Source organism: Drosophila biarmipes, chromosome X (genome assembly GCF_025231255.1).
Source record: "Drosophila biarmipes strain raj3 chromosome X, RU_DBia_V1.1, whole genome shotgun sequence".
Classification (NCBI taxonomy): domain Eukaryota; kingdom Metazoa; phylum Arthropoda; class Insecta; order Diptera; family Drosophilidae; genus Drosophila; species Drosophila biarmipes.
Window position 1 is genome coordinate 14935459 of NC_066611.1, and position 11880 is coordinate 14947338.

General features: G+C 44.0%; 2 protein-coding genes across 4 annotated transcripts; both read left to right on the forward strand.

The window, feature by feature from the left end:
* The first annotated feature begins 501 nt into the window (after positions 1–501).
* Positions 502–2872, forward strand: LOC108025924 (lanC-like protein 3 homolog). Its single transcript, XM_017096615.3, has 3 exons — positions 502–723; positions 784–844; positions 973–2872. The coding sequence occupies exon 3, from the start codon at positions 1071–1073 to the stop codon at positions 2328–2330; it is 1260 nt and encodes a 419-aa protein (XP_016952104.1). The 5' UTR covers positions 502–723; positions 784–844; positions 973–1070; the 3' UTR covers positions 2331–2872.
* Positions 2873–5015: 2143 nt separating this feature from the next.
* On the forward strand, positions 5016–9983 carry LOC108025607 (apyrase). Of its 3 annotated transcripts, XM_050890403.1 has the most exons (9): positions 5016–5188; positions 5810–5947; positions 6179–6404; positions 6524–6721; positions 6782–7184; positions 8915–9072; positions 9135–9237; positions 9348–9705; positions 9772–9983. In XM_050890403.1, the coding sequence occupies exons 2-9, from the start codon at positions 5823–5825 to the stop codon at positions 9869–9871; spliced, it is 1671 nt and encodes a 556-aa protein (XP_050746360.1). In that variant the 5' UTR covers positions 5016–5188; positions 5810–5822; the 3' UTR covers positions 9872–9983. The 3 variants fall into 3 exon arrangements, with proteins under 3 accessions (XP_050746360.1, XP_043949456.1, XP_016951631.1); XM_044093521.2 differs by lacking the exon at positions 5016–5188 and having other exon boundaries at positions 5707–5947; XM_017096142.3 differs by lacking the exons at positions 5016–5188; positions 8915–9072; positions 9135–9237; positions 9348–9705; positions 9772–9983 and adding exons at positions 7784–7941; positions 8002–8098; positions 8157–8511; positions 8584–8756 and having other exon boundaries at positions 5713–5947.
* Positions 9984–11880: the final 1897 nt, after the last annotated feature.

Genomic DNA, 11880 nt, shown 5'->3' on the forward strand with positions numbered 1-11880 from the left:
AAATGGGATTGGTTGAAAATGATGGAGACGGAAGGATAGGGAAATAGTTTTTATATAGTTTTTCAATGTTTTAAAACCCAAAGTAAAATCGGATTTGGGAGATACCTAATATAAATATAAATTTGAAGCCAAAAGCTTAAATTTGTTTTTGATGTTAAAATAAATTTACCAAACTTTAAAATTAGAATAAACAAAATTAAAATAATACCACTTCTGTTTTTACTTTCAGCTAAATTTTATTTTGTAGTAAATTTAAATTTAAAAAATTATAATCTTTTAAGCCTTATTTTTAACCGATATATTTATATTTTAGCCCTGGAAGCTCAGTTATCGGTTGCAATAGAGCTTAAATTTTTAGTTTTTTCTATTCATAAAATGGACTTAAATAAAAAAATAAATACCCTTTTTCTGTTCATTTCATAAATAAATAATTTTTGCTTTTAAACTTTTTTGTAAACCATTTAAACATCGATACCTCAAGCGATACATCGATAGATAACATCGATGTTTCGCTCAGCTTTCCTCGACAGGACTTGAATATTCCGGCTTGAAATTGTTTAAACATTTCGCGTCGAGCAGCTTGGCAGTCGGAAACCAGTTCACCCGTAGAAGCGGCAAGTTTTCCGGATTCCAGGCGGCTGTGAGAAAAGTGCTACTAGCTTTCCCCCAATCACAAACACTTGACAAACATTCTCGTCCCTTAAACACTCCGCTTGTACTTTGGTAATAAAATAACAATAGCTTTCGAAAAACTCGTAATAAATCAGTCCAACCACCTCGCAGGTTCGTCCCACCGTCCGGAGGTACTCACCCAGTTCCCGACTGCCGTTGCCACCTGAGACAGGTGAGTTTGGCTGAGGCCGGCGCAGGTGGAGGAGGAGGAGGTGGTGGCCAGACGCCCGACCGCGCCCTTAAAGCCGGCAAATCGATTTCTTGCCTTGCACTTATGAGACGCATTCCCCCTTCGACCAGGTGCTGTTGCAAGACCAGGCGAGCGGGACACCAAGCAGACGGGTCAAGTGACCACCCACCAAGCGGACGAGCAGGCCGATCCCGGCCAGGACTTTGCCATGGAGCGCCGCTACCTGAAGAACCCCTTCGCCGACTTCGCCGGCGGCGAGAACACACCGTTTGCCAGCGATGAGGAGCACATCAAGAACCTGATCTGCACCTATGTGGACGCCATACTGGAGCACTGTCATCCGAACAACGATGAGGAGGACAACCGTGGGGATCTGTATGTGGGCAATGCCGGCATAGCCTTCATGTTCTGGAAGCTCAACAGCTGCGAGCAGACGCGCGACCTCTATCCGGCCCTGGACCATGCGGCCTCCTTCATCCGGAACGCCAAGGCGAATGCCAAGCGGTACAAGAAGCGCTCCGCCGAGCGCTACTCCTTTCTGTGCGGCAATGCCGGCATCTATGCCGTTTCGGCGGCCATCTCGCAGGCGCTCAAGGACACCGAGGAGCTGTCCAACGATTTGGCCAACTTCAAGTCGGGCATCCCGTCCAGCCAGGAGTTCATGCACACCAAGTACGGCTGCGACGAGGTGCTGGTGGGCCGGGCCGGCTACCTATCCGGCTGCTATTGGCTGAACGATGTGCTGCCGGAGAAGAAGATCACCGACGACGACCTGGTCTCCATTTGCCAGCTGATCGTGACCAGCGGCCGGGAGTACAGCAAGATAAACAACTCGCCGTGCCCGCTGATGTACCAGTACCATGGCACGGAGTACCTGGGCGCGGCCCACGGCCTGTGCGCCATCCTGCACATGCTGTTGGACAGCCCGTGGTTCCGCACCATTCCCATTTCGGCGCCGGCCGCCGAGCTGCGTGATATCAAGCGCTCGATTGACTTCTTCCTGGAGCTGCAGGACAGCGATGGCAACTTCCCGGTGGCCCTGGAGGATCTGCGTTCCGGAAGGGACAAGCGTCTGGTGCACTGGTGCCACGGAGCACCCGGCGCAGTGTATGTGCTGGCCAAGGCCTATTTGATCTTCAAGGAGGAGAAGTACTTGGCCTCGCTGCGTCGCTGCGCGGACATGGTGTGGAAGAAGGGCTTCCTGCGCAAGGGGCCGGGCATCTGCCATGGTGTGGCGGGCAATGGCTATGTGTTCCTGCTGCTGTTCCGGCTGACCAACGAGATGAAGTACCTGTACCGGGCGCACAAGTTCATGGAGCTGCTGACCGATGCGGAGTTCAAGCAGCGCGCCAGGACACCAGATCGTCCGCACAGCCTGTACGAGGGCGTGGCCGGCACCGTCTGCTTCCTGGTGGATCTCCTCGAGCCGGAGCAGGCCTACTTCCCCTTCATGGACGTATTTCACTAGACGGGATGGGCCGGACTCCGGATGCCCAGCACACTGCTCAACACGACTTTCAAATCAGGGAGAGTTATCATCATTTCTAGTCACTTGTTTGCCCACTTTTCCGTTGTAGTTCTCTCATTGTTGCCTTTTGCGTTAACCCAGCGGACTGGGACGTTGGAGTGGAAGATGGAAGATTGAGGATGCTAGACGCTATATGCTAGCTGCTAGGTCCACACGAAACACGCATCCGATCTCTGAGCGCACCGCACGCAGGAATGTTCTCAGCCATTCTCATATCAAAATTCTTTGTGCTTTACGCTAAGCAATTAACTTAATACATTGATACTTATACACAGACATATTACATATACATTATATTTATATACAATTTATATTATATATATATACATATATATATATACATACTTGCGCTGACATCTATATACAGACAAACATAATACTTACATGCATAGTGTGCTTTATACCTACGAGTAATCCACGAAGAGCTCTAAATCTACTGTCAATGAGAATCGAATAAATCATTGTACTATTTTATACAGATACGTACAGCCCCGAGGCCACACTCGACCCGCCCCGCGGAAATCGATGGTTCCACGGGTGAATACCGCAAAAGCATGCTTTGTATTCCACGATTATGTATCTCATGTTTGATGGATTTAAGATTTTAGCCAAAAAAAATCGATTTTTTTTAATCGTTGTTTACCCAAATTGAGGATTACGGCCAAAAGGCCGACTGTTTTGGAAAGCTGGCTTAATTTGCTATCGATCTGCATCACTCAAAAGAAAATTTATTTTTTGACCCATTTTCTCAATTTTTGTAAGGGGGTATATCACAATTTTTTGGATTTCAGATTTTAGTCAAAAAAACAGATTTTCTTGTGGTTTTTTAATCGTAGTTCGCCGAAATCAAGGAGTACATCCAAAAGACCGACTGTTTTGGAAAGCTGGCTTAATTTGCTATCGATCTGCATCACTCAAAAGAAAATTTATTTTTTGACCCATTTTCTCAATTTTTGTAAGGGGGTATATCACAATTTTTTGGATTTCAGATTTTAGTCAAAAAAACAGATTTTCTTGTGGTTTTTTAATCGTAGTTCGCCGAAATCAAGGAGTACATCCAAAAGACCGACTGTTTTGGAAAGCTGGCTTAATTTGCTATCGATCTGCATCACTTAAAAGAAAATTTATTTTTTGACCCATTTTCTCAATTTTTGTAAGGGGGTATATCACAATTTTTTGGATTTCAGATTTTAGTCAAAAAAACAGATTTTCTTGTGGTTTTTTAATCGTAGTTCGCCGAAATCAAGGAGTACATCCAAAAGACCGACTGTTTTGGAAAGCTGGCTTAATTTGCTATCGATCTGCATCACTCAAAAGAAAATTTATTTTTTGACCCATTTTCTCAATTTTTGGAAGGGGCTATATCGTTATTTTTTGGATTTCAGATTTTAGTCAAAAAAACCGATTTTCTTGTGGATTTTTAATCGTAGTTCGCCCAAATCAAGGAGTACATCCAAAAGACCGACTGTTTTGGAAAGCTGGCTTAATTTGCTATCGATCTGCATCATTTAAAGGAAAATTTATTTTTTGACCCATTTTCTCAATTTTTGGAAGGGGCTATATCGTTATTTTTTGGATTTCAGATTTTAGTAAAAAAAAAACGACAAAAATAGTTTTTTTTTGTGGTTGTTGTATCGTAGTTTAGCCAAATCAAGGCGTACAGCTAAAAGACTTAGTGCATCACTGAAAAGGACATTTTTTTGGACCAATTTTTGCATATTTTATATACATTCCTATATCATGTTTTTCAATATAACATGGATTCAAAATTTTTGTACATTCATTATAAGTATATTTCTAGCATTATTTTGTTTTTTTCTTCGATCTACTATCTTTATTAACTGAAGTACTTGTATACATTGCTATCGGGCAAGAATTGATTAAAATCTGGTTTATTAGCGCACTATAAACCTTATATGGGTGTAAATCGCACTGGCATTAGCAACGTTGCTTTTGATAAGCGATGTTTTTTCAATAAGCTAATTCCTTATGATATTTAAGCTTTATTAAACCGTAATCTATTTTTAACCTTGAAAGTAGAGTGCGTGGGATTTGATTAGGATAGCATCTCGAAGGCAGAGTCAAGTAGCATTAGTACGTATTACCGTCATTCTGTTTATAGATATATAGATAGCTGGGATAAGGCGGTTCGGATAGGGGTTTCGTCTGTCTGTAATGTAGTATACCGAGTGCTTGTTATTGTTGGCCAATGTGCAATAAACTAAATTGTTGGTCGGTTATATTACGGAGTTGGGAGATTAACCTGTTCAGGTCCCACGCTCATATATTTTTTTGCCAGAACGTCATAAACACGACGCTGAGAGCGGGCTTCAGTCAAGTGCGGAGCATGTGTAACATGTGCCAGCAAGTGAATATTACCGGAGTGGCGCCCTCCGTATCCGTTCCCCCGTATCTCGGCCATACGGCTTATCGGGGATCAATGAGTGCATATCATTAAGTGCTTGATACCCTGGAAAAACGCAAAAATGGGCCAATTGCGATTTATTGAAAAATAGCATTTGAGAAACCCCGTAGAATATGGGGTTTGTCATTGACCGATCTAGAAAGATTTATGTGTGACTTGCAAATAGTTTAATTAGGGGTTTGGGTCGTGGGTAGTAGGTAAATGCGGGTGTAAGACAAAACAAAACATAGCGTAGGTATAATATATATTTGTAAGTCTAAAACTGGTATTCTTTAGATACAATTTTGTTTTACTTTAATTTCATTAAGTATTCACAGATCGACATAAATTTTCATTAAAACTTTGGAACGATCCACGATGCTCCTAATTACAGGTTTGTTTGCTATATGTTCAATATACCTCTACACATTATCTAAATCGATTGGAAAACCAATATCGCAATAATAAAATTGACCAAAGGGGATCGGTGGAGATAATGGCAATTTGCCACACTGCAGTCAAGCTAAAATGCATTGAAAAAAATATTTTTAATTGTTCAGCCCAAATCTATAAAATTATAAGAAAGATTTACAAATTAGTTGTGGGTTAGTTCAATGCCATTTCTTATAAAAAAAAGAATATTGTATTTTTAAGGTTATTATGTTTATTCATTTAATATAGCAATACAATGTTATTGAGTTTTTATTTTATATGTTGATAATTATGCAATTAGGTTTGTTTTGTGAAAATACCTCTCAACTTTGCAATTCAGTTGAGTTTTTCCCCCAGTGCAGTGGAGAACAGAGTAAATTTTTAGCTTATCAAGAGAGTGTGGGCCATTGAAGTCCAGATCTGATCGGGGTGAGTGTCTCACGGCCCGAAACCCATTCAGATTTCGTGGCCGTAGGATTGCTGGCGATTTTGGCCATTCAGTTGCCTTATCGACGGCCATCGGGCTGGGCGTACTTACAATTGCATATTTGTTTATTTTTTTCCGGTTAACTCAAAATCCAAGTGCGGTTGGCAAAATGACAAGCAGTGGCATTCGATTTGTGTGCTTTGTGGCCATGATGGTCCTCTTGGTGGCACCTCTGGAGGCTGCCAAGGAGGGCTTTCCCGTGTCCATCATCCACATCAACGACCTGCACGCCAGGTATGTGAGCCGGAAAAAACGAGACCCGGAGTCGAGGTCGGACTAATCGGATAGAATTGGTTTATGACCAACACGCATGGCCGTAAACCATGGCCTATCAGGCCCAAGTACTGATTCCGATCCGATCCCGATAACGAACCGTATACCTACAAGTGTTCGCTGACGGTCATGGGAGCTCCAGCACGAGCCCACTTCAGAGCTAATCCCCGCTTCGATTGCGATCCTCCCCAGGTTCGAGGCCACGGACACCTCGGGCGGCACCTGCGACGAGGGCGAGGAGTGCATCGGCGGCTATCCGCGCACCGTCTACACTGTGAGGAGGCTGCTCCGGGAGCAGGCGGACCTCAATCCCATCTACATCAATGCCGGCGACAGCTTCCAGGGAACGCTGTGGTACAACATCGGTCGCTGGAACGTCACCCAGCAGCTGCTCAACATCCTGCCCGCCGAGGCCATGGTAAGCCGATTTTCAATATATTGTATATCTATGAAGATAAGAAGTTATTTATATATTTTTTTGTAATTTCTTAAATATTTTTTGGATACCCTAACGTTATTTTCCTCTAAAAATTTCAGACCCTCGGCAACCACGAGTTCGACCACGGCGTGGAGGGCCTGGTGCCCTTCCTGGAAACAGTGGAGACCAATATGCTGGTGGCCAACATGGACTGTGCCCACGAGCCCACCATGGAGGGCAAGTACAACAAGTCGATGATCATCGAGCGGTCGGGTCGGAAGATTGGCCTGATTGGCGTTATCCTGGAGACGACCTACGTGAGTTTGGGCTTGGCTCTTTCCTCCTGAATCCTTGTTAGTCGCATGGATCTCCTGCAGGATCTGGCCAACACGGGCAAGGTGATCTTCCGCAACGAGAGCGACACCATCCGCGAGGAGGCGCAGCTGCTGAAGGCCCAGGGGGCCAACATCATCATCGTGATCTCGCACTGCGGCTACGATGTGGACCAGGAGATCGCGGCCAATGCCGGCGACTGGATCGACGTCATCGTGGGCTCCCACTCGCACACCTTCCTCTACACGGGTGACCCGCCGGGTCCGCACACCCCCTCCGGGGACTACCCCACCGAGGTGGTCCACAGCTCCGGCCACCGCGTCCTCATCGTCCAGGCCTCGGCCTACGCCCGCTACGTGGGCAACCTGGTCGTCTACTTCGACGACAACGGCGATGTCCTGGACTTCGAGGGCGACCCGCTCTACATGGACCAATCCGTGCCCGAAGGTCAGTACCTAAAGATACACCACACTGATAAGTTATTAATGGGAACTTCTGATTGAAACTACCTTGAATTTATTACACTCTATCATGTTCTTAAAAGTACTCGGTATTGATAGCTATATTTGATAAAATTATAGTCAGGTACCCTTTAATAATATAAAAAAAAAATTGTAAAGAAACATCTACAAAAAATCCTAATATTTCAAAAAGTATTTGTTCTTTTATTTTTACTTGAAATTCTAGAATTGGTCAAAACAAATTTCAAATATATAAATTAAAAAAACAACAAGTTTACGTCGGTAAATCTCTACAACTACTGCCTATAATGCGTTATAATTCTCAAGTTGTTTTTCCGCTACTTGCCTAATAAAATGATATACACTGTATTTTTTATTATGATCCAATTTTTAGTGGTATTTCTTAATTACACTTTTCGTTTTGTGCATTTTTTTCTGTGAGATCCCAGTGAAAGTTTTTTATTATGAGTACTGTTAGAATACCTGTTTAGTAAACTTTGTACTTGTTGTTCAGTGTAACTTGTGAAAGTCGTCTTATGAAGTGTACTATGTGGTGTATTGAATTGTGCATTGTGCTCCCCGCAGATGAGGAGGTGCTCGAGGCCATGGCGCCGTGGAAGGTGACGGTCGACGAAAGGGGCAAGGTGGTGGTGGGCACCACCAAAGTGGACCTCACGAAGGACGACTGTGCCGCCGGAGAGTGCAACCTGGGCAACTACTTCTGCGACGCCATGGTGCATTCGGTAAGTGGTGCATTTCTCAATGGACTACAGCCTTAGATAACATACCCATTCCACGTGTAGTTCGTGGGATTGGCTCCCTTTGAGCAGAAGGCCTGGACGAACGTCTCCGCCGGACTCATGAACATCGGAGGACTCCGCGTGCCACTCTACAGGGGCAGTAAGTATCTGAATTACTGTACAAAAAATGTATAACTAAGGAAATCCGCCTCCCCTAGATCTTACCTACGCCCACATTGTCAGCATGTCGCCCTTCGAGAACACCCTGGTCTCCTACAATCTGCCGGGCAGCAAAATAGTGGAGGCCATGGAGTGGGCCGTTAGCAAGGTGGACCTGGAGAACGGGGTGACCGGATCGTACATCAACCTGCAGTTCTCGGGCATTCGGGTGAAGTACGACTACACCAAGCCCGTCGGATCGCGGGTTATATCCGCGGCGATCCGTTGTGCGGACTGCGAGGTGCCCAAGTACGAGCCCCTGGTCTCCGACCAGCTGTATCGCCTCACATCGCCCAACTTCCTGCAGGCGGGCGGCGATGGGTACACCATGCTCGCCGAGGGCACCGATCTCCAGTAAGTATACTCCACACAAGTTAATTATATATTTAAAAGTATAGATCACTTATCACGTTTCTTCGATGACAGGTATGGAGTCACCGACATGGATGCCCTGATCTCGTACACCGAACACCTTAATCCCATCTACCAGGGTCTCGATGGACGTATCACCGTGCTCAACTAATCCGTGCAGTACAAAATAAATTGTACTGCCACATTGATGCATTTGTCCCAATAAACTTTTCAGGGAAAATAACAAAAAAAAAAAAAGCCTGGCTTTTCTTGGGTACTTGGAATATTAATTTTTGAGGCCTGGTATTAGATTGTGATATATATTTAACTGATCTATATTCTCGAGGACTCAAAATCCAGGGTTCTAAATTTATTAAAATCTATATTATATTTTTTTCCTCTAAAGATGATATCGTACTGCAGGCTATGGTGCCGTGGCAAAGCGAGATGGAGTCCTATGCCAACCAAATCGTGGGCCAAAGTAGGGTTTACCTCCAGCAGTACGAGTGCAGCCGTGGGGAGTGCAATCTGGGGAACTTTTTCACGGATGCCATGCTTCATGCGGTAAGTGTGGGCTGATACAACACTCCGTACAACACTGATCCCAACCCCTCGAGAACCAACAGTTCCTTAAAGATGCTCCATCAACGTCCCTCGAGGATAGTTGGAGTAACGTGACCATAGCCCTGACGTCGCAGGGAACATTCCGAGTGCCCATTCCTGCTGGCAGTGAGTTTTATCCGAAAAAATACTGCATTATTTAGTTTAAAGTATTTTTTGTAGTATTTTACAAGATTGTATTGTATTTTTTAGATCTTTAAATGATTTTCCCTTCGCAGACATCACCTATAAGCAACTGTTTGCCATGTGCCCCTGGCAGAACCGATTGGTCGCCCTAACTCTCCAAGGGAAGCACATTGTGGAGCTTCTGGAGCACGTTGTGGCGCCCATGAACAGCAGTTCGTCCTCGCCCAGATCCTCTCGATTCCTGCAGGTTTCCGGTCTCCGATTTACTATCGATTTGAACGCTCCCGCTGGTCGGCGCGTCTCCAGTGTTCGAGCTCGGTGCTCCAAGTGCCAAGTGCCGGAGTACACGGCACTGGGTCTGGAGGAGAAGTACCGCGTGGTGGTCATGGAATACCTGGCGAATGGAAAGAATGGTTTTGCCGTTATTAGTGACAACGCAGAGGATCTTGAGTAACTATTGCAAACAGGAATATTTCCTTTGGATGCCGAATTACAAATGGGTTCGCTTGCTTGCAGAATGGGTACCTTCGATTTGGACGCCTTGATGGACTACATGGCCGCCGTGGGACCAATTATCACTGGAATTGAGCAAAGAATTAAACTGGTCAAAACGTAGCTTTTATTGACAACATCTTTGCTAGACTTAAGTCTATTTCCTTTATTTCGTTTTTTATGGCATTCTTAGGCTTTTTCACTTGGTAACTTGATGGGTAACGCAGCTTAACTTGTAGTATTTTCAGCAGTATTAAACATTCCCTGAATTTGTGGTAGCCTTTCTGGTATTTTTCAGCAGTATTAATCAGTATTGGGATTATAGTGTTGATTAATATGCTAATATCTGTTTTTGAAAATACGGTCACATCAGGAAGGGTTTTTCGTCTCACTGCCGCTGGAAATCCGATTTATTCTGGAGCAATGAAGCTTTAACATGGTCGCAGACAGCGGACCCAAAACTGCACTTCCAAAATCGATAACTTAGGCAATTTAATCCCGATTTTAAAAGGTTGATATCTCTATAAATTCGTAGCTGAATTCTCTACATTTAAATGTTTTTATTTAGCGAAAAGGCGGTATTCGCAGGGGGATCGTCGCTGCGGAGTGGTGATCACAAACGAGTGAAACACTTGTTATTGCATTTTGAAACAAGAAGTTAGCCGGCAATAATCGTGGCTTCCCTGAGCTTCAGCGAGTGCAATTCTTTTTTGTATTTATTTTAAAGCTGGAAATTGACACTCGAAGCAGAATCTATTGAAAACCATTTATTCCGGAGTATGGAGCATGTCCTGCTCGTTTTGTAAAATTTCCTTGAAAATGTTTTTGCAAATTATAAATAAAATTAAATGTTGGAAAAAAGTCTATGCAACCATTTTTTAATACAAATCTGAGAACACTTCGGACTGTCCGACCGAAAAGGGATTGTGTCCCACGACACAATGCTTATAACAGGAGTAGAGCGGTAAGGATCTGGTTAGTCAGTTGAAATTTCGCGACAAAAAGCAGCTGAAAAGCCTCGATCAACCTCATCGACCAGAAAGACTTGGAGTCCCAGTAGCTCTTCCATGGCAACCCCTACACCAGGTACAGCCTGCGTGCTCTCCCCTGAGAAGGCTCCAAGCTGCGAGGATCCCTGCCAAGGTGGAGAAGGCTGTATTCCATACGCCAGGGTAATGCCGGAGGACCGTGGTTCCGGACTCCTCTTCAGTGAGTGCACCCCAGCTGTGGCATTCGACTGCATCCTGCTCATGGTGTGCTGGGATAGCGACATCCGCTATTTGGGGTACGAGAAAGATGAACTGGAAGTGCTCAGAGATATTTCCCAAACACATTTAATACGCTACAACATTGGCGTTAATAAATAAAAAAGTAAATTTTAATATGATGTATTTTAAATTTATTTTGGAGCTTCCCTTGACGGCCTCAAGAGTTTTTACCCCAAGAAGAAAAGTTATTCAGTCGCACTGCCACTGCAAAGAGCTTCTACTCCTGAGCATGTCCTGCTCAGAGGAAGAGGAGACAGTGAATGTGGAAGCTCAGACATGGCCTCAAATGTGCCCGTTCGCCAGCCGGTACGAAATCCACACACTTATCGGTAGGGAATATTTGCATGTCCGATTTATTTTGTGTTTCGCAATGGCTTTCAAAATGAGAATGGCAAAACTGTACTTTTAGATTCTGTAACATGAGTTATAGGCCTTAGTTTTCGAAGTTGGATACCTCTATGAGCATTTTCAATGATTTTTAGAATAGTGACCCACAACTGATTTTCTCTTTTCCATAACTTGGTTAATATGATTCCGATTCCGAAGGTTGATATCTCTATAAGTTTGTGGTTGAATTCCCTATTATTTTACAATAAAATATTTCAAATATAGGAGGGTCAAAATTTTAACCCCATTTCATGTCAGATTTTTTCGTAATTCCAATGGCTTTCAGACTGGGGACCCAAAACTGCACTTCAAAATCCATAACTTTGGTATTTTAATCCCGATTCCGAAGGTTGATATCTCTATGAGTTTGTGGTTGAATTCTCTATTATTCTACATTTAAATATTTCACTTATAAGAGGGTCAAAATTTTAGCCCCTTTTCATGTCCAATTTTTCCGTATTTCCAATGGCTTTCAGAC

Bases quoted from the DNA above. Each gene is read 5' to 3' on its own strand.
- LOC108025924 (XM_017096615.3), top strand. From the start codon at position 1,071: ATGGAGCGCCGCTACCTGAAGAACCCCTTCGCCGACTTCGCCGGCGGC.
- LOC108025607 (XM_050890403.1), top strand. From the start codon at position 5,823: ATGACAAGCAGTGGCATTCGATTTGTGTGCTTTGTGGCCATGATGGTC. The intron at 9,238-9,347 runs GTGAGTTTTATC...TTCCCTTCGCAG, and splicing joins AGTGCCCATTCCTGCTGGCA to ACATCACCTATAAGCAACTG. The intron at 9,706-9,771 runs GTAACTATTGCA...GCTTGCTTGCAG, and splicing joins GACAACGCAGAGGATCTTGA to AATGGGTACCTTCGATTTGG.